Source organism: Poecile atricapillus, chromosome 9, assembly GCF_030490865.1.
Source record: "Poecile atricapillus isolate bPoeAtr1 chromosome 9, bPoeAtr1.hap1, whole genome shotgun sequence".
In the NCBI taxonomy this organism is placed as follows: Eukaryota; Metazoa; Chordata; class Aves; order Passeriformes; family Paridae; genus Poecile; species Poecile atricapillus.
Genome location: NC_081257.1, coordinates 21,291,759 through 21,318,829, shown reverse-complemented (window position 1 = coordinate 21,318,829; position 27,071 = coordinate 21,291,759). Strand labels below are relative to the sequence as shown.

The window sequence follows — 27,071 nt, the reverse complement described above, 5'->3', positions numbered from 1 at the left end:
ACCTTCAGATAATTAGAGCTAGATCTGGCAGGGCTTTAACCATCTGTTTAACTATTAAAATGTGAATAGCCTGGTGTTCTTCAGCACTAAACCTGCTTTGTGGTTACGAGGGCTGCTGCTTTGTAGACTGTCAGGATGTTCTTAGGGCTTGTTTTGGGAAAGTGTTAGAGGAAAAATCTGTGTTGCATCCGAGAAGTCGACTGTAGGATAATTTCCTTGAGCAAACATCCTTGCCTCCTGAGATATTTCTCAAATTGCCTGAATTGCTTTGTTCAGTGCTGTGTTTGCCTGGAGTTGAGTGGTAATTCCCGTATAATACGAATTTATGAAAGGCATATTTTTGGAAATACCTATTGGAGAACATTTTTCTTTCAAAACATGCATTCTCCCCAGTAACGCTGATAGGGTTTGGTTTGGGTTTTTTCCAGTTCTTTCAGTGCATTTTTGCCAGTGCAAAAGTGTGTTTAAAAAAAAAATACTCCCTGCTTCTTGGATGTTGACTCAACATTTTATTCTATTAATATTCCTTTACTGCCTTTTTTTATCTCTGCTGTCTCTGATCCCTTCCTTCGGTTCCTCAGAGCCCAAAAGTCACCTCATCCCTCTGTCCATCTTTCCCCTCATTATTGCAAGCTCTTCTACCTCTTCCCATGCTGGCATCTCCTGTTTACCACACTCTGATACATCTGTGCCAATTTATTTTCTAGCTTTTCCTATTTGTGTTTATATAATACAGACTTCTGAGTTGTTCTCACCAATTATATTTAATTGGTGTAAGAGCATTTTTTTTTTTTCTCTCATGTTTCCTGCACCTCAAGTTGATTCAGGGGAATGGGAAGAGTTTCAGATATTTGTAAGGTTTTTTTGGCTGCTGTTGGCTGGTTGTTCACTGCACCTGGCTCCAGCAGCCTGTTCATCCCAGCAGAACTCACCTGTGAGATATTCAGCATTTTGTGGGATGGAAATAACCTGCAGGGTCTGTCCTGCACTGACTGAGGTTTGCTGCATTTTATTGGCAGTATTTCTGTGGATGCAGGAGCACTCAGATGGGCTCTGCTGGTGGGACTGATGTGAGCAGAGATGAGGGTGATATTTCAAGCTCAGAAGTTGTCTGAGTAGCATTTTGGGTGTAAAATGGTCCTTTGAAGGGTGGGAGGCTGTTTTGCTCGCCCTGTCGTGGAGCTTTCCGGGCATAAAACAGAAGTTCAGCCACGTGGCACAGCAGAGAGGGATTTTGTAGAGGTTTGTGTGGAATTCTGTGATTTCCCTGTAGCACCAAGCCTGGCCAAGTGAAACCCTGGAGATGCTTCCCCAGCAGCCTCTGGAGCTCTCCTCAAGTGACAAATCACCCCCACCTTGCCTGCTTTGAGTAATGTTCGCTCCTGCGCTGTTAATATTTTCATCCTCTCTCTCTGCCTAGCAGAAATGGATTACAGAGATAATTTTTGGTCTCATCACTCCCTCCTACCTCAGTGGGATTCTCCCAGGCTCCATCCAGGCCCTGGGAAGCAGCAGAAGGTTTTCCCCTGGCTCACGTGCAGCCCTGCTGTGGAGTTTCTCAAGGCAGTGTGTTGGGGTTAACAGGCTGTGTATCCCAAATATCCTGGTGGAAATTAATTATGCAAAGTGTGTGTTGAGTTTTGGATGCCTGTCTAAAGAAATACATAATTCATGACCTTGGAATAGCCAATTTTGGGATGTTGGGTGGTGGGGAAGAGGGTTTGTTCACACCCACAGGTGAGTTCGGGGCTGAACAACCTGGTGAAGGTTGTTGGGTTTTGTTGTTGTTTGTGTTTGTTTTTTCTTTTTAAGGAAACAAATTGGTGTTACTCTGTTTTCTCCAGCAGTTCTCATTACCAACATAGCTATTACAACGTGCTGAGGCTGTTATTTGCCCTCAAGAGCTGAGAGAGTGGAATTTCCGATCTTTTTTAATAATGTGACTTCTACCAGGGCGAGTGGGCTGTGAATTAGTGCTTCATTATGGGCTGACATCAAACAGAGTCTCCACTTCAGAATTACCCACTCAAGAAAACAGCTTAGATTTGGTTGTCTGACTCATTTAGGCACTTCAACATCCTACCAATACAGAATTACACCTAAAGTATATTTAACAAGTTCTGCTCCTTTGAATTACAGTGGGTCTGATGCAGCAATACAATAAATATTTTCATGGCTATTAAGGGACAATTATGTTTGTAGAGCTTGAATCCTTGTTCTGCAGTTTTCAAAACATGGTAGAATTGCTAATAAACATGTGTTGACAATAAAGAGCAGTTGATATAAGTGTGATGAGATGCTTGGGTGTTGCTGGACTTGGAGTTGGAAACTGGAATTTAGAAAAAACAGAAAATTGAATCCACCCCTATCACAGTGAATGTGCTCTGTGTATTACTTAAAAAAAATAAATAGGATTTGGTGCAAGTTCTGGCAGTGCCTGCAAATCTTACAAAGGTCCTGTGTACAGAATTGGTGTCTGGGGGTGAAATATCACAGAGGTTTCTTGACAAAATACGACATAACTCAGCATTGCCACACGCCAGCAGTTGTGTGTGTGGAGCAGCTTTGTCATCAGCAATGCTCTGAATTTTTCATAGCATGATGTTCTGTGTCTTTTCAAAGCGTGGCTGTGGTATTTGATGTGATCTTGCCCCTTTCCTTTGCTTCCCTTCTTGATGAAAGAAACCAGAAACATCTGGGAGGTGCTCGTGGGGAATGTGGTCAGTGCGCTCTGCAGATGAGTCCTGATTTATTCCTTAATAAAAATGTCTCTGTTTTCAGTCTCATTTACCTTCCAGAGAAGCTTCAGGTCGTGTTTTCCCCTGATGAATCCACAAATCCGTGTCTTTTAATTGTCCTGGGTATCACAGGAGTGTTGAGATGCAGCTGTTACAGGTTTGATACTCACTTTACTGTCACTCCACGTTCTGGAATCTTTCTCAGCAACTTGAAGTCTCAGTGCTCGAGACTGAAAACTTGGCTTTTTAATCAGGAGAGAACCCAGTGGAATATGCAGATTTCACATCATTTTGTAAGGGCAGGAACTAGTTTTGTTGTTCTCAGTTTGGGCAGAATCAAAGACTTTTCAACAAGGCTGAATTGTGGGGTTTTTTTCTCTGTTTTATTGCAATGGCTGTGTGTATTTCAGTTGATACTGAACTTTATGGACTTGGTACTAAAGCAATGAGGCAAATGCTTGGGGAAAGGAGAAGAAAATGCTTCTTCAGGAGTCTGCCTCAGTTGCTAATTTCAAACTTCCTTCTATATGGCAAACTATAAACAGGCAATAAAAGCCTTTAATTTGCAAATTACAGTTCTAGCTTGGTTTTTATGTTGCATTTTTTCCCCCCTTGTAGTCAGGATTTTTGTAAAATTTTTACCAAAATATTTTCAGCAGCAGGATTAGAGCCTTTGCCCAGTAGGGTTAAATAATTAAACTGTTAATTTTGTCCATGAATAGTTTCATTTCAGATGAAAGGAGATTTCAAAGTAAGGTGTAATAAATGCAAGGAAGAAGTGAAAAGATTAAGGCAAGAGAAACTAATGAAAGCACTTCAGTTTGGTGGCCAGTTTGAGAGAGTTTCAAAAATCTGCTGGTGAATAAATCCATCTTTAGTCCAGCAGATAAAATGCAGAAATGCTTTGTGTGTTTCTGGCCTTTTCTTTCACTGAACAATGGGATATTGTCATCACATGGCTGCTGAAAAGCGAGTCCAGTTCTGATTCACCACTCCTCAAAACCATCTTCTGTCCCAATCTCTGTTCTTCATTTCCAGTTATATTTTATCTGCTGAGACATTTCAGCAGGAAAAGAGCCTCTGATTTCAGGGATGCAATTCAATCTGTACAAATAAACAAGCTTTGCCAATATTAGTCCACCTGTTAAGGTATTTTATTTACCCTGAGGACTTAATGTCCCTTCCCAACGAGTTCATGTAATAATAAGTTCTGTTAGAAGATACACAGCTCTCCTCCCTGGTGTCATTGTGCTTGGGATAGTGGCTTTATTAAAAAATCAAACAAAAAACCTAACAAAGAAGCTGAAGGATAAACAATCTCTCTTGATATGCTTCCTAACATGCCTGGATTTGACCTTCAGTCCCCTGAATGTGCTGCAGGAACACTGAAAATCAGCCCAGCGTCGTGTTTGGAAGCAGCCAGTGCTCTCCAAGGTCAGAGATTGGGACTTGACTGGGTAATGCTAATAAAGAACCCTGCTCCTGTTTTGCATGTTGATTTTTCATTACTTTCAAAGCCAGACAAGAGAATTCAGAAGTTTGTAGAGAAATTAAGTGTTTTGGCAGCTGTATGATGAGTCTGGTAGTTGAGCTGCTCCAGAAGGCAGGATGGGGAGTTTCCTGCTAATTTGTAGGAAATGATTATTTTATGGTAGCGTGGCTCATGTTACCCACTTTTGGATGGATATGCACTGCTTCTTGTTTCCCCAAAAACTGGTTTTCTGTGACAACACTCTTCACCTGCAGTCAGGGATTAATAATTGCATTTTTTACATCACTGCAGAGCTGTGGTGGGTTCTCTCTGGGATGATTGCCTTCCCAATCCTCCAGCGTGTCCCACATCCCAGCCCAATCCCATCCTGCCCGTACCATGTGCTGGACAACACAAAGGCAAGGAAGGTTCTGAAGGTCTGTGGTTGCAATAGATGAACACCTGGGCTTAAGAACCCATTTCAATTATGGAAATGGTTTTATTTAAGATTTAAGACTTGTGTTGGTTGTGATGTAAGAGGGAAAAATGTGGTCTAAATTAGTTTTATATGTAAAGTACTACTTCTTTTGGTGTGATTCATGCTGAAACAGAGCACTGTGTGTTCTCTGAGGTGCTGTCAGCTCCTGATTTTTCCTTCCATGGCTCTGGGGAATGCTGTTGGGGCAGCTGATGAGTGCATAATGTTATGGGGGAAAGATGCTTCAAAGGCCTGAAATAATAATTTAAGGCTGTGCTGTTTTGACCCCTGAGTGAAATCAGTTTGGCTGGGGTTGTATGTGACTTCTACATCATAGCCAGCAAAAGGATCTGAGTTTATTCTGAGGATACCTGCATGGAAATTCACTTGGAAAGCTGAAAACAGCCCTTCTGAGAAACATTCCTGTGAACTTTATGTGCACTAACAAAGGATTGTACAACACTCTCCTACTGCAGCATTTTTTAAAGGAGGCATTGAAATTCTAATCGCTCTTATTCAGTGTTCTCACTGTAACAGCTGTTGCTTTGCAGTAATAAAAAATGCTGTATTTTGGAGAAATAGCTACTGTTGGTCAACTCACTGCTCCTATTATGCTTGGTTGTAAAGACAGCCTTATTTAAAGACTGTGCTAGTTTAGTGTCCTGTACAGGGTTATAAACAATTTTTTTTTTTTTAAACTGTTTTCTGTATGGAAAATTACATGGTTTATTTATGGAAAAGGCTTTGTTAGTGTAGGACTTCGATCTTGGTTTGTATTGCATGCTGTATTTAGCATAGTTTAAGGGTGTGATGAGGCCCAACTTTCTTGGGTCTCGACTCACCAGGTAGAGGGAAAGCCAATATAAATTTATGGTAAAATACTTACATTTATGGAAACTGAAGTGTTTGCATCCCCCCCTCCCCACAATGCTATGTGTGATTTTTGGAGTGTTCTGGAGAAGGAGATGGACTCAATAATCTTTTTGGATCTCTTCCACCTCAGGATGTCCTGTGATCCTTACACAGCTTAAAATAATCTCAGAGACCCGAGGCGGGTCAGAGCAGAGCCCTGGGTCAGCACACCGAGGTGCAGAGCTCTGGCTTAGTGATGCTCCAGGGGATTCTCCTGCAGGAATATGGCCCAGGAGGTTCCTTTCTCTTGGGAAAGATCCATATCTCTTTTCTGAATAGCTGTTATTAATGTTATTTTACATTGGACACGGGAGCTTAGTGGGATCTTGACGCTGTCTTCATCACAGCCTTCATTTCCGAAGAAACGGTGGCTTGAGGGCCTATTTTTAAGTCATTGGCTCCTTTTTTGGTTATCAAAGTCAGGGTAGCAGAAGCCAGGCATAAGAACAAAATTAGCCACAGGATCTGTTCAATTATCAGGCTGCAGATTATTTCCTTTCAGCCCTGACTCTGCCATCCTCCCTCGTGCCGAGCAGCCTCTCCCTCCGCAGCTGCTGCGCTGGAGCTGCCGCCTTCACTTGCACACCGGGAGACGGGAGGTCAGGATTTCAGAATGTCAATCTTCAGAATGTCTGCTGGTCTGTTCTCAGCTTCCCTGATACCCTGCTCGCTTCTGTTTCCCTGGCAGATGGGGAGAGCTCCAGGACGAAGATGAGGAGCGCGGTGTCGGTGCGGGAGGGCCAGGGCGTCGTGCTGCTCTGTGGGACCCCGCCCCGGGCAGGAGGTAAGGGCGACCCTCGGGGCTGCTTGGACGGGCTAAAAATCAGAATTATAACAAAATCTGAGTTCAGAAGTCAACACAGGGAGGAAGAAACCAAAAAGGAGGGAGGAGGGAAGTATTTAAGGGGATTTACGTTTATCTTGAAATGCCTTTCTAGTTCCTCGTAATTTCTGTGCACTTAATGTGTCTGATTTTTATGGGATTTCCTGTAATTAAGGGACTATCTTCTGGAGTTACATTCTGCCCAATTTCACAATTGCTGAGCCTCGGTGAATCCAGTTTTCCCTGTGAGCAGACAGTTGCAGAGAGGTGTTGATTGTCTTTAACAGTGCTGGTGTCTGCCCGTGTTCTTGCAATCAAGACATTCTGTGGTGGGATGGAATGATGCTCTGTAATTTAAACCACTGCTGCACTGAGGGGGTGAGAAAAGTGGATATATGGATTTTTGGTGGACCAAAAGTTGCAAGTGTATTTCATCTCTCATTCTGCATCTTCAGTCTTTGACTAATTGCTCTTAAGCCTCAAATAATAGCTGAAAGGAACTGGTTTTACTGTTTTTAATTGATACAGTGTCATTATTGAAGGGCTGTGATGTTAAACATTAGGTTTGATTGCAAAGACAAGGTAATAGAAGCTAGACATTATATTCAATAATATAGGTGTTGTGGCCTCATAAATTTGGCAGAGTCCAAGCAGACACAGCCATAAAGTGGCAATTTTACAACTGTCTGAGCTTGCAGAATTTTTCCTCTTCTAAACTGATACATGCTCCTAAATCATCTTTATAGCCTTACAGCAGCTTTGTCTTTCAGCAGCTGAGAAAATGGGTCGTTCTCCCAGCTATCTGTAAGAATTAGAATGATTAAATTTTCCTTCTAGATGCAGTGGCAAAGCCTGAGCTGCCCCAGCTGTTCTGACAGCTGTGTCCTGTGTGTGGGTTTACACCCAGAGCTGATGGCCAAGCTGGGGCAGCGCTGCCTGACTCTGGCAAGGTTTGGGTTTGAGGTGTGGGACAGGAGGTGATGCCAGACGTGCTCATGGTGCTGAGAACAGTGGCTGGAAGAGGTGAGAATTCCTCTTGCAGTCAACAGATGGGAGGTGATTGACACCCCCACACTAATTGTGGTATTCATGTAAAAACCAGAGCTGAGCGCTCCCAGAATCACCAAAAGGGACTGAGAGCTGGTACCAGGATTATTTCAAATCCTTGAACATGTCTGAGAGTTGGAGGATTCACTGTGAAAGTTTTCAGGAGACGTGGAGCAAGGTGGAAGGAAATGCTCCTCCTCTCTTCACTGCAAGGAAGCTGTGGTGACACCAAGCACGCAGTGCCCCTGGCAGGGTGGGATGCAGGGCAGGAGGTCTGGGGTGAAACATCCAGCCAGGAAGCAGAAATGGTTTGTTAGGAAGAGCAGGGATGGTTTAGGACCAGCTGACCTGGCCTGAGGGATGTTCAGCCCTTTCCAGATCAGTGATCTGACATTTCTTTTCTTTTTTTTTTTTTTTTTTACTTTGAGTCTGTATTTATTGCACTGAGCTATCAAATAATTCCAGACAATTCTAATTCCAAAAACCTTCTCCACCAGTTTGTTTCCTCTCCCTCTGTAGCCCCCAAAATACTCTGCTTTTGTTTTCTGGTGTTTTGTGCAGTTGCTTAGATCTTGCTAACTTAATTGCACTTATTTCTTGCATTCTCTGTAAAGAGTCTGAAAGAAGAGACTTGATTAAATAGTGATTATTCCTCCATGTACAGCATCCCAGTTACAATAGAAACCTGTGTTCATCCCCAAAGAAATGCCAGCTTACAGTATGGAACAAGAAAATTGCTTCCCTTCTACAATTTATCATGTTTTTTCCCTTGCTTGTCTTAGGCACAGATATTTACATAAGTCATAGGAATGTTTCTTTTCAACAGGGAGCAAATTATCCCTGCAGTTAACAGTGGTTTTGTCCTTTTGAATGTGCAGTTCCAGCTCCACTGGGGTGTGGACATCCGGCATTAATCCAGCAATGAAACTCCATTTATGAATCACAAACCATTCCAATACTTTCTTTAGAGTTACTGCATTTCCCCTTTCTGGATATTAAATAAAATTCCCTTTTTTTAGCAGTCTTATTTGGGGTTTATTGACTGGAAGATTTGGTAAATGACTGGCTTTCAGTGTGAAGACTTTCCCCCCAGATATTTTTCTGATCCAGGCTGGTTTTATGTTAAATACTCTAAGTTGTATCATAATTGAGCAGTGATGTTTGGATAATTAAAATGGTCATCTGTCATCATTCTGCATGGCCATACTTCTGGATCTTTGAATTCTGTTATGGGGAACCTGTTAAAATACTCATTATTTGCTACCAAAAATTAGTAAATCATCTCACCCACATACTCAAAATAATATAAAAAATGGATTTATGTAGCTGTCCTGCCACTTTTCCAGTTGTTACAACCATTAAATCACACTGAAATCTCTACAGCTATTTTGACTTTTTGCTGTTTTACTGTTGTGTCTTTAATGGTTTTAAAGAGCTGTCGATCCAACAAAAATCTCAATATCCCAAACTTAATGTTGGACACAGTTAATGTGCAGCTGGTTAAAAAACATTCATGTGATGCTAATTTTTGCCCATTCTGCCAAGAATGGGAAAAGCTAGACATATGGAGATCTAAAAATGATTTTTCTCAGCTATTGATTTTGTTCCAAAATTGGTATCTAACGAGTGACAAAGCCCTCAGTAAAGCAAATCTGAGTTCCTGTAGGGTTTTACCTCCTGTTACTAACGTGCTGTATTGTGATTATTGTGTAGCTTTTCTTCAGCTGTTGTTTCTGTTTCTGTATATTGTGATTTATATTTGTTTAGTACAGTCAGTTTTCCTCATCTGACATTGATTTTGGATTTATGAGGTATTTCTACTCTTCAGTCAGTCCTTTTGTGTTGTCTGGGGTGATTTAAAGCTGCTTTAAACACAGAGAAAAAGATGACTTTTAATGGTAGAAGTGAAGATTTGCTTGATGGTTATATGAACATTTCAACAAATTTTAGTTTGCCTGAAAAAACTCAACATTAGTTTTACACTGATATCCTGCTGCATTATTCCCACGGGGAACGTGACCATAACCCAGGAAAACTTCAATAAATAACAAGAATTTCATGGAGCTGATGAGCCTTTGATTGGAAATTGCAAGGAAACTCTGCTTTATTCCTAATTAGCCTTGTGTGCTCTGTGTTCCTGTTTCCTGCAGTATGGCAGGGATGTTCCTACGTGGATAAAGCAGCAAAGATTTCTCCTTCCTCTTCATATAACTCCCTGATAAATGTATGTTTAATCCATAAATGAGGCTGGATTTGAAGGACAGGGATCAATTCAGCTCACAGCATATTGTGTCAGAGTTGTGACATGCTGGTAGGAAATAATATTAGATCATGGAAAAATAGATCCCAATTTATTGCTCAGTGTTTGAGATGACAAATCCTTCACTGAATAATGTCATGTCTGTTCCAAATGAGTGTTTAGACTTGCAAATTTTTGCTCGTGTCTCTTGTATTGCCATTTGGAGACCTGCAAGTTCCAGCAGGGCTCTGCTTCATGAATAACGTGGCATGGGAAGAGTCTCAGATGCCAGAAATGTTTGGATGCTTTGATTGCTTCTCTTCTGCACCTCTTAAATAGCAACAAAGTGCTATTTCTCAGGGAACTGTAAGTTGAATTAATTTTATGTATTTGGCATTGGAAACATTTCATACCTTCAATGCAAAGTTAAACAGGTGCAACTGCAGAATATGATTTCTTTCCTGCTGCACATCAGTGTTTTGTGGAAAGGCTTGGGTTGGAAAAGACCTGGAAAGATCTGATTCCAGCCCTGCCATGGCAGGGACACCTCCCACCGTCCCAGGCTGCTCCCAGCCCTGGGCACTGCCAGGGATCCAGGGACAGCCCCAGCTGCTCTGGGAATTCTGTGCCAGGGCTGCCCACCCTCCCAGGGAAGGATTTCTTCCCAATATCCCATCTAAACTCCCCTTTCAGCATCCTGCTTTTGCACCTGTGCTTCCTGCTTTCATTGCAGGTTGTGGATGACACACGTCTGGGCATCAGCAATAAATCACACTCACAGAGCTTCTTGCACAAAAATGTATTTTAAGGAGAGTGGTACCTTGAATATTGTAGGAGCACTGGCCTTAATAATGGCTCCATAGTGTTCCTTTGCTGTTTCAATCTGCCAAGGAGAAATGGCATTTTTATTTAAAAACATATTTCTCAATAGTCCTGCTGGTGTCATCATCATCATCTGCACAAATTTCAGCTGACAGTTTGAAATCAAATGGTACCTGAGAGACACTTGTGTTTGTCCATATGAGAGGAAATAATACATGTTCACAGCTGGATCTTCCAATGATTTCTACCTGCCAGAGCATTATTTTCACCACCAGAACCAAACCAATGCTGCAGACAAACTCTGCTAGGCACTTTGTCAAACACACTCCTTTTCCTTTTGATAAACCTGTGCTCCAGGCTGAAATTAATATATCTTATTTATATATTTGTGCACCATCTTCAGTTGCTTTATAATGAGTGTTTTTTAAGCTGTCACAGAGATGGGTAAGTGACCTAAGAAGCTTTCAGAAGTTTCTTACCCCAAAATCTTAAAGAACTCATTAACTCCACGTTCCATTGTGGGGTATCTCTTGGAAGAATGGGGGGATGGAAAGAAAAAGGGAGAAGTAGATTAGGAAGAACCAAATTGCAAGAAAAAATTTAAGGCTGAACCATTTCACTTACCCAGTCTCAGGTATCTCAGTTAAGCCTTGGGGAAAAGAGGAGAAAACTGGAGACAATAACTGCATTTGGCTCTCCACCAAGTTTATGTTTATCCCTCAGTTGTGACTGTGGGGTATTTCTCCTCCAGCTCTCCATTATCTTCTCTAGTAAAATATTTGGGTTTTTCTTTGGGAACAGGATAATTGATGAGGAAGAGGCAGGAGGGAGGTGGCTGCAGTCCCAGCACACATTCCCAGCTGATCCCAGCACTCAGAACAAGAGTGCTGAAGGGAACTTTTGTTTCTCACAAGGGTTTTATCAAGTACCTTCTCCTAAAGGAGTGCAAGAGTACCAAATGAAAGTGGCACTAATTACTGCTTCCACTTATAAATATTGGTGCTTTACTTTGGAGGTTGACTCCTGGGTATTTCCATTAGTTTCCCTTGGTTTATGTCCCTAATATTTAACATTCACAAGAAATCAGATTTATTTTAGTTCAGCAATAAACTAAACTATTGCCTTTTTTATCCTCAAAATTATTATAGGCAGGAAGCAATTTAAAATACTTCCAGCTATTGAAAAAGCACAACAGAGTTCTGGAAATGCTCTCAGCAATTAAATGTAAAGTTCTAGGGAGGTGATTAAAAGAACAATTTGTCACTTGAAATGGATCTGGCTAATGGGGATGTATTTACATATTGCTTCCTAAAGCACTTTCTTACTTTTCTGCCTGCTTCCAGAGTGGGAGCAGTGTGCTGAGAGCCAGGACACTCGGAGTGACGCAGCGAGTCTGGAACAATTAGTGCAGAAAGGCGATAAAGAGAAACCAGCCCGTCCCTGGCGCAGCTCCGGGGGAAGAGAAATGGGGTTTTTTATTCAGCACTGGAAGCCAGGCACGGCAGAGCTGTTCTGTCAGGCTCTCATTAACATCTGGGCTTCCTTGGCAGCAGCAGGGGATGTTGAACCTGCCAGCTGAGGAGCACTCGGGGATTAAAGGCGGAGTTGGGGCTGGAGGCTGCTGCTGGCTGATGGTCCCTGTCCAGCAGGCAGGGCACGTGCTGAGCCCTTCTCCAGGGAATGGGCTCCTTGGAATTGCACTTGGTGTTAATAAAGAAATCTGCTGCCAGTCTGGAACACCTGCTTCCCAAGGATGAGCCTAGAAATGTTGGTGTTTTAATTGCTTTAATAAGTGGTGAGCGTTGCTGCTTTGAATGATTTAGGAAAGCTCTGGGAATTTTGAAGAGTGGGGAACAAGGGATCTTTAGTGGCTGTTTGACATCCCTGTGGCAGCTGAGCACAGCTCATTCATTCAGTCTGATCTGAAAATCAGAATTCAGATGAATTTTCAGATCATTCCTTGTGTGCAGGTACCTCTTGGCCAGGGCTGTGGCTGTGCTCTAGGCTGGGGGACAGCAGAGAAAAGAACGGTTTTTGAAGAATTACATCTGTTTTTATATCAAACTAAAGCTCATTCCAAAATCGAAAAAACAAGTGGACTCTTACCCTGTTTCATTTAAAAGTGAAAATCAGGTTTTAGCCTGAAGTAGGAACCTTGAAACTTGAGCTGAAACATTTCAATATTCTCATTAAATGAGTAGATTGGAATTGCGAGATATTGTGTGTCTCACTGCTCTCATTGTTCTGGGCTGTTCCATCCACAGAGGTTGCATGCCTGATTACCTGCACAGCAGGCTGAAAATTGATCTGGTATATTTTAGCTATCAAATAATTCACCTTCTATGCCAAAACAATTAATGTTGTACATTATTTTCAAATCAGAGTGTTGCCATTATCCTCTGGAATAAAATTAATTTCTGGGGATACATTCTTCACTTTTTGTAGCTGGACTTGCATTCCCATCACACAGTTTACATTTTGTATAAACAAAAATTCAGCCAGAAGAGGAGTTCTTCAGAGTTCAGGTGAAATTTCAGTGGCTGGGAAAACACTGCCCCTATTTTAAGCAGATCCTCCTGTCTCACATCATTCCTGGAGGCCACAATTCAAGCCCTGCTAGAGAGGTTTTGTAATTACCATTATTTTTATATACAAAATGTGAAAAGGCCAACCCAGATGATTCTCTGAAGTGTGACTGCAGCTAAAGACTTTTTCATTATCAGTGATAGAACTTCTTGAATGCCAGCAGCCCAGGATCCCCCTTGAAAATGCAGCCTGAGCATTGCTTTGGGTTGTTTTTCCCAGCTGGACATACCTAGGATAGTTTTAAATTTCTGGGCATTGAATGTGTGCAAGAATATAACCCTAAACCCTTGAAATTGTGTACAGTTTATATCTATAATAATATATAATATTTATATATATAATATAATATAATAATATATAATAATATTTATATATATAATATTCAGAACTGGTTTTCATTGCCCAAATGCTGCCATTTCTGACAGTGGCACCTCGTGACATTTTCAGCTCCAGTTTACACATACGTTATGGGAGCACATAAACACCTTGTCCTACGCCTCCAGAGCAGAAGATTTTTATTTGGAAGGCAACCTTTAATGTTTGCCAGAAGAAATGAGGGAGATGTTCCTTGTTTTATGGCACAGAGAAGGGATCACCAGGAGCAGCTGGTGCTGGGGGCTTGCCCAGGGGAGGATGGGGGTGCTCAAGGTGATGAACTGACTGCAGGAAAATTGGCCCAAGTAAGAAAAGAAAAGTATTAAGGAGGAGTTTGAAGTAATTTACGTAAAATAAAACAGATTATACCCCTGGGAGCACTCACATTCCAGTATCCCAATCTGCAAGAGCTGACATTATTTATGCAAATAGTGGATAAAATGAATTTTGAATTGTCCTCCTCCTTTTGATCATTGGTCTGTGTGCCTTTTTTTCTTCCCCTAAACTTCTGCTTTTCCAACTTCCTGAATTTAATTATGGTTTGGGATTTCCACCACTGCTGTTGTCATTTAAATTCTGTTTGCAGGAAGTAAAATCACTGTGGTTCTGTAAATGATCTCCCAGTGAAATGTTTCAGTCTCACTTAGAAGAAACACATAATTTCTTTAAATTCTATATTTTTAGAATTCTTTAAACATAATTTAAAGCCGTATTTTCAAAAGGATGTGCATAAACTTAAGGCTTGGCCTTGAACATAGTTAAAAACCAATAAATGTGTGGATTTTACCCCATTAGGTTCCTTTAGCAACAGTAATTTGGGGATTTTTTTAAGGTTCATAAATAGCAGGAAATGACCCTGGTAAACCTCAAAGGCCATGGTGATTTAATTGTTGAATTTCATAAAGAATTCAGGTTTAAAAATGACAGGTAATTTTATAAGCATTTTTTAATTGGGCACTTAGGTGCACAAAAGGAACAGTGTGAACATGCTGAGTGTGTTGGAGACTGCAGAGTAAATAATAATCAAATAATGCAAAATAAAGAGAAGCCGCCAACCAAGATGTAGTAAACAAATAAAAATTGAGTAATAACTGTAATTTCCAATACCTTATCCATGTATGGTCACCAAATAAGGAAAAAAATGCATTGGAAAGCAAAGGCTTAGAACTCAGAGGAAGCCCAGGAGAGACATATTACTTCCATTTATAACAGAAAATCAACTGAAAACTTGTAATTGACAGAAAGGGAGTGAGTTTGGGTCCCTGGAGGTGCCCTAAGATCAGCAACAGGCAAATGGTGTAAACATAATAAATCACACCACAAGTTGTTTAATATGATTTTTTTTTGTTGTTATTTATTTATTTTTATTTTTTTTAAATAAGAATACAATTTTGTAAAGGGCAATAAATATAAAAGGAGGTGGTGATGGTGGGGCACAGGGATGGAAATACCACAGACTTTTTTTAAGAGAGTCAATTAAAATATGTGTTGAATGGGGAATTAGGTTTCCAGGAGTGTTTTTTCATAGGTTGGGGGATCCAATTAAACTGGAATCCTCTTTGCATGGCTGCCATAATCAGTGACTGATTTCAGTGGGTTTACTCTTGACTTAACCCAATATCACAGGAATGAAATGAAGCTGCTCCTCTTCCTCCTGCATCTCCAGATCTCTCCACTCCCTCACACTGCTCTGGACATCTTTTTTTTTCTTTTTATTTCCTCCTTTTTTTTTTTTTTAAGCATGAAATAATATTTTTGAGCAAGGAAACACAAGTGGTTCAATAAATACCAGAGCCAGTAAAGCCTGGTGTCACCAGTTGGGGGTGGCTGAGTTTGGTGTAGAGCTGAAAATGGGTTTTTTTGGTCCCTAACTTGGTGTCAGCCCCTCCTCAGGGCAGTGATCACTGTCTCCACCCAGCTCTTCTGTAGAACAAGTTCTTCTCTGTTTTTTGCCTTTCCCATTGTTATAGATACATATTATATTGCTGGCTTTTTCCAAATATTAAAATGAATGTTATGTGTATAAGATTGGAAAATTTTGTTGTATTAATATAGTTTCCTTTATTTCTGTTATTGATGAAACTTAGAAATAGTGGTATAATACATATATAATATAATATATGTTATATATGTTAGGCTATGGCATAGTATTAAAATAAAAACTGCTTTTGTTTGTATAACCCAAGACTGAGAAAAAATAGCCAGAGAACTCCTGCATTTGTAAACTATTTTATCCAGATGAAGACATCAGTGACCAGAACTCTGGGGGGAGGAATTTATTGCATTTCTGGTATCAGGGAATGTAAATCTCGATGGTGCCAAGAAGATTGATCTATTGGGAAGGGGGCAAGAGAAAACTAAACAGAAGAACACCAAAGATCCTCAGAAGAATGTCTGAATATGTATGAGATTTTATGGATATGTAGTAGGGTTCTGTTTTTAAGGGACAATCCTTTGTTAGTAAGGTGAGCTCTCTTGGCTGAATGCAGAGACACCCGGCCCTATTTGTATACTCTGTTTTTATCTCCTAATTGTCTTTTTATTAAACTTTTAAATTCCATAAAAAAATATGTGAACCTCGTTAAATTCTATAAAAAAATATGTGAACCTCATTTTTCACACCATTTAGGAAGAGCACCCATTCCTTGCTCCCCAAGACCACGTAGTCCCCTTCAAACTCCTCAGGTGTGCTCTCTTTTTTTCTTTTTTTGAAATAATTCCATGCTTCCCACTGCCCTAATTCCCCCATTATTTCCTGACAAATCCTGGCTGCCTTTCCATGAAAAGTGGCACCTCTGGAGTTCTGGAGGAAGGATTTGTGCTGAAGGCCATTGTTGCTCCTGAGGAGATGCTGCAGGCCCACAGGGGTGATGATCTTGCAGGTCTCTTCCTCCTTATGGAATGTGTTTGACATTAAATATTCCTAAATATGACAGAATTTTAATTCCTGGGCCTGTTACTGGTTGGCACTTGCTGCTGCTGCAAAATCATCACAGTGGAAGAGGTTTAAATATTGATAGAACAAAATTAAATGCAGTTTAATGACCAACCGTTTCATTTGATGCCTTTTTGGCGTTAGGCAGCCCATAAATATCTTAATTTCATTTACTGAGTGTTTTTTTTCCACCTGTACAGTCTTAGCTTGTGTTAAATTGTCCTGTTGGCTCTGGCAGCCTGGGGAGGTGTTGAGGGCTCAGGATGTGTCACCTTTTCATTTCATGATGCACCCAAATTTGTGCACCCTCGAATTAAACCTGTGCAGGGAGGGCTGATCTCCATTTCGTGGGGGCAGTGCCGATGCTGCAGACACAAAGAGAGGCCAATCAAGCTGTAATCATTGCTAATTAGCACTTCCAGAAGCTGTAATCTTTGTATAAGTGGCACGTGGGTGAAAAATTATTCCTTGCCTAGAACACCATTAAAAATTTATTTTCCTTTGATGCTGTAGGAAATGAATGAGACAGACACGTGGCCTCGCACAGGAAGAGGCTTTTGCCAATTAAAATTGGGCACAGAAAACTCAGAGTGATGCTCAGAAAACAAAACAAATTTTTTGCCAGATCTCTTTAGTTTATCTTTTGAGGTGTGGGGTTTGTTTTTTTTTCTTCCTTTCAAATAATCATAATGAATGGTAGCGAGGGCTACTTTGCCACATCATACAGAAATGTTTTTAATGAAGTTTTTGTGGATTTTTGTATGAAAAAATAGTTTTGCTGTGTGATGAGCCCTACTGGGAATTTAGGCTTCTTTTGACATTCTTAGCACGTGGATACTCCTGTCCTGTTTCTACTGGCTAAGCATCTGGCTGAGGAGTTCAGTAGCTACTGAATGAATAATCTTTCCATTTCAGCAAAGTTTGCTCTCGAATTTGCTGTCTTCTCCTCTTTCCATGCATATTAAATTTAAAAAAAAAAAGGGGGGAATTTAAACAAAACCCCCTAACACTGGATTTCTTTTGCCTTTTTTCTTCTGCTGGAGGAGTTGGGGATTTGGTGAAAGAAGTTGGGGGGTTTTCTAGTTTCTGGTACTTTTTCAAATCTGGTTTTCTCAGTCTTTGGCTCTGTTTGTTACACAGTAAAGTATTTTAAATAACGTGATGCCTTCTGTCCCTTTGTGGTCCCCAGAACCTGGAGAAGGCTGGCCTGGAACAGAGGCTGGGCAGAGTTCAGGATAAAGCAGGGATTTACTGAAAGGCCTTAAAGGACACACCTTGGGCAGCACAAGAGCCTGGCCAGGGCTGCACCCAAGATGGACCCAAAAATGGTCACAAAATGCATGACTGGTCACGAGGTCTCACATTTTTATCAGTTTTGGTCCATCTGTGTATCAGGGTTAATTGTCCAATTACAGCTTCAGGTTATGAAGTGCCATCCTTCTTGTTTTGTCTCTTCAGCCCTCCCTTGTTTCTGCTTTTGTTCTTGTCCTGGGTACCAAGCTAGGAAAGGAATTGTTTTGTCTGCTTGTTCTGTGAAGAGAGATCACTGACACTGAATATGAAACTCAAAACTACACAGCTAGGGAAAAATATGAAAGCTTAAACTTAAGGCCTCAATGCAATGCTGTCCAATATAGTAATAAAGTGATCTTAGAAGGGGGGAAAAAAGGTGGAAAAACCCTATCAAACATCTTTGCTTGTGTTTTTTCCCCTCCCAGACTTGTCATTTGCCTGGATCTTCAATGAGTACCCCTCGTTTGTGCAGGAGGACAGCCGGCGCTTCGTGTCGCAGGAGACAGGACACCTGTACATCGCCAAGGTGGAGCCCTCAGACGTGGGCAACTACAGCTGTGTGGTGACCAGCACGGCCAGCAGCAGCCCTGTGCTGGGCTCCCCCACGCCCCTGGTGCTGCGTACAGACGGTATGGGATCACCAGGGATCATCCCCCAGAGATTCTGCCTCTCCAGCCAGAAATCCTCACCTGATGTCCAAACATGTTGCAGTCAGCAAGCTCAGGATCTCGTGCAGGGAAGCAGGAGGATTCTGGGGACCAGCATCAAACACCAACAGGACGGGCTCCCAGTTCATGAAACCATTTATTCAGCATGGGAACAAAGTCAGGTCCAGAACAGAGAGCCCCAACAGAGGCACAGCAGGGGTTTTTGAGGGACAGAACTCTTAAGGGTTTCCACCTTTGAGGGTGGAGTTCAGGGTCAGGGACCAGTAGAAGCACACCAAGGGAGAACCCCCCAGGGACTCAAACCCAATCAGAGCCCCTGGGCCACTCTTCACAAGGGGTTTGGGGTGGGACAGTGTAACTCTTTGTCGTCCCTGAGGCCGCTGCCACACAAACATTGGCTGCTTTCTACAAAGATTAACTCTTGCATCCTCACTCTGCCCCTGATTTCATTGTGTGTCCCTTTATAAGCAGAGTGTGAGAGAAATAAACTTGATTTTAAATTACCTTCAAAAATTACCTTCAGAGTTTGACCTTCTCAATTGTCTCCCCCCAGGTGTGATGGGAGAATACGAGCCCAAAATAGAAGTTCAGTTCCCTGAGACGCTCGCAGCAGCCAAAGGCTCCACTGTGAAGCTGGAGTGCTTTGCTCTAGGAAAGTAAGTTTTCATCTTCACTGAAAAGTGGAGCACCTCAGGGTCCGCCTGCACAAGAGCTGTGGGGTTCTGGCAGTTGTTCTGGTGTTTTCCCAGCACCTGATTTTGGTCATCACAGCTCCTGCCCTGAAATAAGAGGGCAAAGACTCTTGGAGTGTGTTTTGATTTTGTTTAGGATTAAGATGTGTGTGTTGGCCACACGGGAATTTGTGTTTCTGTTCAAATTAACCTGAGCAGATTCAGTGTGGTTTTGCATACAGCCTTTGAACTAAGTCTGTTTTCTCTGTGCAAGGAAAGGGTGCTGAAGTCTGTGAGAGTGTTGTCTGAATTTTCCTCTTAAATGTCCTTGGTGATTTCATAATATTGTTCTTTCTTTATAGCCAAAATAAAGATTGAAATGCATTTCTCCTCCGAATGATGCTTCACTCGCAGCTGATGCCTTTTCTCTTTCACAGATGATCTGAGAATGCATTTGTGTTTCTGTAAATGTATTTATTTATCAGTGTGGGGTTTGTTTGCAGGAGTTTCTTGGGTGCCCATATCAGATTGATGACTTGATCACACGCTATTGCCTTGGCTGCCCAGTCAGGGGAGGTTTGCAAATCACAGAATGAAAGGCTGCTGGAGGATGGCAATTCCAAAAGATTTGCCTGGATCCTTCCTTCTTGGAAACCACTGGTAAATCTCACTCGTCCTCAGGGGAGGCCAGTGGTGATTTACAGGAAATTTTGCAATTATTGGGCATTCACAGAGTTACTCCTGACAAATTTGGTGCCACAAATGCAGCGTAGGAATCAGCAGTGAATGCAAATCAGGTGCCAGAGTGTCTGACCATCTGTCATGTACAGTGTGGTTACTGCTTTTAACACAGCCTGTAAGTCACTGCTGAATTTAGTTTGCTTTAAGTATCTCATTATGACAATCAAGGACTTTAAGCAAAACTGTTTAAAATCTCATTACTCTCTCTTTAGCCCTGTGCCTCAGATTAACTGGAGAAGAACTGACGGGCTGCCATTTCCAAGTAAAATAAAGCTGAGGAAATCCAATGGCATGATTGAAATCCCTAATTTCCAGCAGGAGGACGCAGGGCTCTATGAATGCATTACCGAAAACTCCAGAGGCAAAAACATTGCAAGAGGACGTCTCACTTACTATGGTAGGAAACCTCTGTTCTGCCTCCCTCCCACCTTTCTTGACTCATGAAACACAAACTGCTCTGGGCTTCTCTGAAATTTCCAGTTTCTGCAGTTCCATGGGCTTAAAAATACACAGCATTTGAAGTGCTCTCAGAAAATGAGAACTTCTGGCTTAAAACTCACAAGGATTGCTGAGACTAAAGCAGAGTGTGCTTGTGCTTGTTTTTTTTTTTCTGGGATGGAAAGACTTCTTTTTTAAAACATTTCTACTTGGTCCATTGGTGAAACCTTCAATTTTAAGTCAATTGGATTTATTTGGGGGATCATTTAGGCCTCCCGTTTATGGGAAGTACAAATTTTGTCTTGCTTTGTGAAGAGATTACTGATGGATATTCTCAATCCTGTGCTTTCAAAACAGCCAATTTTATTTTAAAATGAGTAAATAAATGGGAGGATATAATCCAGTATAGGAAATGAAATAATATGAAATTTTATAGCTGGAAAAAAGGCAGTCTCTTGTGCATTTAGGGCTATAGAGTGAAATGAGTATCAGCAAAGCACATTGGTGGTGGTGTAAAGCGAGAGTGATTTGCAACAAAGTGGTAATTGACAATTTTTGTTAAAGCCAGATCGCAGCAAATATAATTTTCTTTACTTCAGTGGCAATTTAAACAGTGGTTCTGATTCTGCCTTGGAATGTTTCCCTCATGGAGGAGTATTTGAGCCGAGAGATGGGTTTTTAGTTGGATAAAGGCACAGAGCACAGCTCCTCTGCAACTGGGAGCAAGTTCTTCACTGCCTCTCCATGGGGAGCTGCTGCTTGGTAGAACACAAAGATTTTAGGCCATGAAGATTTTAGTTTAAGGCACAATAGATTTTATAAGGAAGAAGGAAAAGGGATTTCTCTCCTTGCCAACTTGCAAGTTAATTTTGACACTGGATGAATGCCCCGTTGTTGGAAATGTTCAAGGTCAGCTTGGGCAGGGGACTTGAAGCAACACAAAATTTCCATGCACTGATTGTCATTATGACTTTTTGGGAAATCCTGTGATTAACATAGGGCAGTAAATCCAAGCTGCTTCACCTGCCAGTGTCCTCTGCCATTCCAGCCTTGGCACTGTGCATTTGGTTCTATTAAGTGACCATATTTGCTGCTTGAAACTTCCAGAGTTGTGGTTTGTGCATCATTTTGGCTCAACATTGCTGTGGCAGTTGTGAGATACATCAGAATAAATTACAAATATTCAATATAAAGTAGATTTGTTCATCAGTCCTCAGCAGTGGCCATTCCTGGGGTACCTGCCCTGCTGCCCAAGCTCTGCTCTGCTCATTAAAAGTCCACAGAGCTGAAATAAAGGATGTTGCTAATGAGCAAAAGCCACCCAGCTGCAGTTCTGTGAAACTGAATCAGTGTGAAGGCTTTCATTGCAGATCTAGGCAGGGATTTGAGCCCTCAGATGGAGCTCATATTCCAGCAGGAATGGCTGCCCGTGTTAAGAGTCATCCCTGATATGGATGTTTATCTTACAAAGAATAATGAGAGCTGTAATGGCAGTAATGGCACTCCAACTGTTTCATTTCATTTGTTCTGCTTCATGGAACCCATTCTGCAGAATTAAATAGATTTAAGTAATCTTTCTTATTTTGGTACTTGCTTTGTTGTTGCAGTTAGAATGCCAACAAGCCCAGATTCAGGATAAGAGCATTTAACTCTATTTGATAGTTCAAAGTTTTATAAGTGAAGATAATATCTTCTGATGGATTGCCACCTCATCTGGTGCCAAAGCCCAGAAATCTGTCTGGTGAAGAAATCCAATCCCACTCAGCCTTCCAATAGAAGATCAATATTTAAGGAAGTTTTTCTAAAAGCAGATGAGGATTTGGGGGAAATTAATGCAATAAACTGAAGACACGGAGTAAAAAAATATCCATCTGCCAGAAAGAACCAATGCTGTCAAAAATCCACAAATCTGGTGTTTTTAGGGAATGGTGGCTGCTGTTAAAACACTTTACTGGTGGAAGTTGAAGGCGTGTCTGCTTATCAAACATAGAAAAATGTAAACATTACACAAGTACAAATATCTTTTTATTTCAGTAGTGACATTCATTTTCCTCTTGGCAGAAGAAAGCATGATTCTGCCTGACCCAAAAAAAAAAAAACAGTGTGAGAAGGATTGGGTTAATGTTTTGCAAGATGTCATAGCAAAATAATGTCAAAAAGAAATCTTTAGAAGGAAAAAAAATATTGATAAAAATCATTCATGAAAAATAGGTTTTTCTCTCTTTGCAAACTTGAAGGATTCTTTGTAAATATAACATAAAGCTGGTTTTGAAGAAAAGCTTGAAATATTCATTGCTCTGCTATGAAGTGAAACACTCCTGTTGTGGTTTGTTTCGTGAGCTGAAACTGGAAAGTTTCAAATCTGGAAATCAGGTTGTCCAGTGCATAAATAATTTGGTTAAAAGCCTTACTTTTTCATCCAATAATGAATTACAGCCTTGAAGCCACAAAGCCCTTGAGGACAGGCTCAACTTTACTCCTGTCCATGGTCACTTTCTCAAGAATTCCTATAAATCTGTCACCTCTGTAACTCTGGTCCTGAAATAAATGAAGTTAGTCTGTTTTATTAAAATTATGGTGAGTTTTAAATATAGCTCTCAACCCATAGTTGGTGTTGATAATTAAAATCAATATTCTAAACCAGATATTCTGGCTCCATTACAATACTCACAGACTATTAATCTTCCTTTTTGCTCCTGAAGGATTTTATCAAGAAAAGCCTGACATCAAATGTTCAATTTTTTGTCCTTTCTACAGTTCTAACATTTGTTAAACGCCAGTTTTTCTACTCAGGGGAATTCAGATTGTGCTAAAAATAGGACAAGATTATCCAACTATGATTGAATGTAGAACCTGAATATATAAATAATTTGCTTTCCCTTTATTAGCGTGTTCATTTGTCATTACTTTTAGCTTCCCATGAAGAGATAACAGGAAAAAAAAGAATCCACAGAGATGTTTTCGTGGCAGAGAAAAATGAGAGGAGATGAAACAATTACATTTTTGTGTTTTAGGATGCAATTAAACATGAAGCATGGTAAAGATATGTAAAGCAATTAATTTAAGGTATAATTGAAGAAAATATATTCTTAATTAGCCCATGCTGATATACAGAAGTCTTGCTTGGCAGTACCAAGATAAAATGTTTGACAGGGAGAAAGAAATTCTGCTGCTGTTCTCCTTTTGCTCTGCTGTGATAACAAAGACAAAATCCCCCAGGAATCTACTTTTTTTTAGTGTATTAAAAAACACTGGTGTATTTTGTTATTTATTTTTTAATAATCTACCGGCAGAATTGAACTGAAGCAGTGTTATTTGTGTAGGTAGAAGAATATCTCTGTTTAAATGTTTTATCTGATAGCCTGACTCTGTCTTGTGCTTGGAGATGTCTTCAAAACTTCGACAACAAAGCTACAAATGAGTAAATAACATCAATGAGTTGCTGAGTTTGATCAGCGTAGAGTTTAATCTTTAATGTTGTCTAAAAATAGAATTTTCTTGCTGCCCAGACAAACAGTTTGTCTTCTCTTACATACTGAAGCTTTTTGCAGTGATTTGGAATTACCTGTTGCTTGAGGGCACTCTTATTCTTGAATGGGAGTAAAAAAAATGGAATTTTCAGAGAAGTGTCAGCTGCTTCTCTAGGCCCAGCTGTTTGAGCAGAACAAAAGTGACTCGTGCTTGAAGTCCCGTGGAGTTTTGAGATGAAATGAGGGTTCATCCCTGCTGCAGGCATCAGTGTGAGTATCAGAGGCTGACTTTGAGACAGGCCTGCTGGAAAACTGCAGGTTACACTTTTGCGGTGGCTTTTTCCCCCCCTGTGCTTCACAGCTGCTTCCTCTTGTGCTCTGGGAAGTTCTTTCTCCTCTGATTTCTCACCCATCTGCTGAGCCTCCCCAAAGGTGTTTCAGTGATTTCCAGCCCAGCTTTCCTAGTGGAAATGTCAGAGTAAAAGTGTGAGAAGGCAACATCTTGTGTGAATCCCTGTTCTGGAAGAGCTTCCCAGGGGCTTTGGCTCCCAGCAGAGCACAGAACTCCCTGGAAAAGTCATGGCCCTGAAGTTCTGCCTCCCCTCCACCCTTGTTCCCCTGGCCTGTAGAATTAAAAACAGATTTTTGTTGGATTCTCTCACTCTGAAGGAAATCATCCATAAAAAAATGTGTGTTTTGATGCATTGTGAGAGGTTAGTCCACAAATAATTCACAAATCCCAGCTCAGCCTCTGATAAGTGTCACTTTCTTCAGCCATTGCTTCCAGGAGCATCACTGCAGTTGGGCTCCCTTCACACCAGCACCAGGAACCTCACAAAGGATTTTGTAAAATGCAAAAAAAACTGTTCTTCCTTCCCTTCTGGCCTGGAGGGGAGGCCTGGGGTGTAAAGAGTTGTTTCCTGCAGGCTGGGGGAGAAGGGTCATCCTGAGCACCACAGACCAGAGGAGAGAGGCCTCTCACTGGGCTGCTGCTCCTCAAGTCCCACACTCGTTCTCTCCTTGCCTCTGGGACCATCAGCACTGCCAGGAATATTTTAGGCTAAAACAACTGAAGCAAAATCCAGGCTGGTGCTTTTCCAAGTGACTGGCCACGGAGCTGAGGGCTAACCTGCTTTAGAAAATCACTTACCTGCAAGCATTTTGTCCTGGGGGAGCTCCAGATGAATCTTTCATGAAGATTGCACAGCACGTTACGAAGAATTCTTTTTTTCCCAAAACACGGATTCCTATCACAGTCTTAAACCCTGCACTGTGAACTCCTTTAAAATTAACTTCCAACCTCTCAGCTTACAGGACAATGTCTGTATTTTTTCTTTTTAAATCTCAGCAGGGATGTGCTGCCTGCTTGCCTAGTCCTTGCTTTAGGAAGAGGTGATTCCTTCCTCTCTCCTCAGGAAGATCCAGATTTCACAACAACTGTGCAGTAGTTCCAGGAGAAAATGAGATTTTACTACCAAGTCTTCCTTCAGGAGCACAGATGTGGCAGTGATGGTGGAATCAGATATTTTGGGCAGCAAAGTTTTCCTGGCAGTGATTAAATCTTGAGAGGAATAAAGCTGTTTATTCAGAGTCCTTCAGGTGTCCTCAGCTCAACAACAAGGGGCAGTGCTGGGCTTGGCAAGTCCTGCTGGTGTTTTGAGAGGGTGTCAGAGCAGTAGCTGAGAGCTGACTTCCTTCTGCACATGAAGCACCTTCATCCTGGCCAGAAGTCAGAGTATTCCCAGCTGGAATTGCCCCTCTTGAGCTGCCTTTTCCATTTGGAGCTGGTTGGTGGAATTGTTCTCCTTCAAAGATGGATTGAAAGTGGTGCTTTTCTTCCTGCTCAGCTCCTCCATCAGTAATTAGAAGAGAAAAGGAGCCTTTCTCCAGGAAATCACTGAAGTTTCCATCAGCACTCTCTTGTGGATGGACAAGCACCAGGAATCTCTCACCCTGTGCCTTGGGAAGCTGTTCTGTGAATTTCTGCTTTATTCTGTTGTGTGGGGACTTGGGAAACCCTCCTGTGGAGACTGCCTGACACAGAGTCCTAAAACAAGATTAGATAGACAATGATTTTTCTTTTATTGGTAGAATTGAATCCAAGATCTTTAGACTTGAAAATAGATTATATTTAACGTACTTTCAAGTGGAGATAGGCAGCAGATGTTAAATATTCCACATGTATGGATCCATCAGTAATTCAAGTACTGCTGAATGTTGCATAAATATTGAGGTGTGTAAAGTGCTCATTACATGGAGCCCTGAGCTTTCATTTCCTCAACACATGTGAGATGAAGCAATGGCTGTCCTGAGCTCCAGTGTTGTGACCTGAACTTTGAAGATTTAACCCCAGTTAATTCCAGTGAAATTGTACATCCATGTGACACAAAAATCAGGTCATCCTGTCTTTTGCAGCTGACCTTGATAAAGAGAGTGCAAAAAAATAAATTATCCCTTAATTAGTGACAGGTGTTAATCTTCATGGGGATGTGAAAAAAAAAAGTAATATTCAGAGGGTTTCACTGTCAGCAAATTTTGGTTGAATTCCAATATTTATTAGTAGGTTAAAACCTCAGTGAATACATTTTAGGAAGTTCTTCTGTAAGAAGTTAACTCTAAATATGGGTACATAAATCATAAGTAGATCAATAATCATTATCATAAAAACCTGGTGCTGTACCTGGTCATGTTGAGGTGTTTTCACTGCATTGCAGAACCTGGGATTGAGAGGAAATTTCCATGCTGGGAAACAAGGAATCTTTTAAAATGAAATAAGTGTGAACCCCACTGTAGTGGGAATTAATCTGTGCTTCCCAAACTCCTGTATTAAATAAGGTTTTCCTACATCACCAGGGACTTGTTTTCTCCTGGTTGTTTTCATATGAGAGTGTTATGAGATTTTCCTGAATTACTGACTTAAGCAAATTTACTCTGGAAAATTCTTTGCCCATGGCTAAGAGTTTGCAGCCAAGTTCCATCCTGCTCTTTCATGTGTTTTTTCCATAGGCAGTGTCCAGGATTTATCTTTTCTTGGAAAAAAAGCATGGGCTGAGATTATAGACTTCCTGATAAATAAATTAAAAGAAAATTCACAAATTACCTATAAAACAGTGTTGAACTGATATGTGAAATAGCACTAAAGGAATAAAAATAAATTACTGTTGTTTTTCATGCATTGGTGTTTATTTGCCAAGTGAGCTTTCTCCTTCCTGTGAAAGCTGTAGCAGATGTTTTAAATACCTTTACAGTTTTAACTGTATCTAGGGTAATTCAGAAGGATGTATGGTATTATTGCATCAAATTTTGGCTTAAAAAATAGTGATTTTTATGGACTTTATTCTACTGGTTTGCATTACCTAAATTC

General features: G+C 41.0%; 1 protein-coding gene across 2 annotated transcripts in view; it reads left to right on the top strand.

The window, feature by feature from the left end:
- The window catches only part of LOC131582311 (contactin-3-like), a 93,810-nt gene that overhangs the window by 40,195 nt on the left and 26,544 nt on the right, over positions 1-27,071 (top strand). For both annotated transcript variants that reach the window (XM_058845325.1, XM_058845324.1), the window contains exons 3-6: positions 6,288-6,383; positions 18,145-18,348; positions 18,941-19,043; positions 20,012-20,196. In XM_058845325.1, the coding sequence (XP_058701308.1) occupies positions 6,288-6,383; positions 18,145-18,348; positions 18,941-19,043; positions 20,012-20,196 (588 nt within the window). The remainder of the gene's footprint in view (positions 1-6,287; positions 6,384-18,144; positions 18,349-18,940; positions 19,044-20,011; positions 20,197-27,071) is intronic.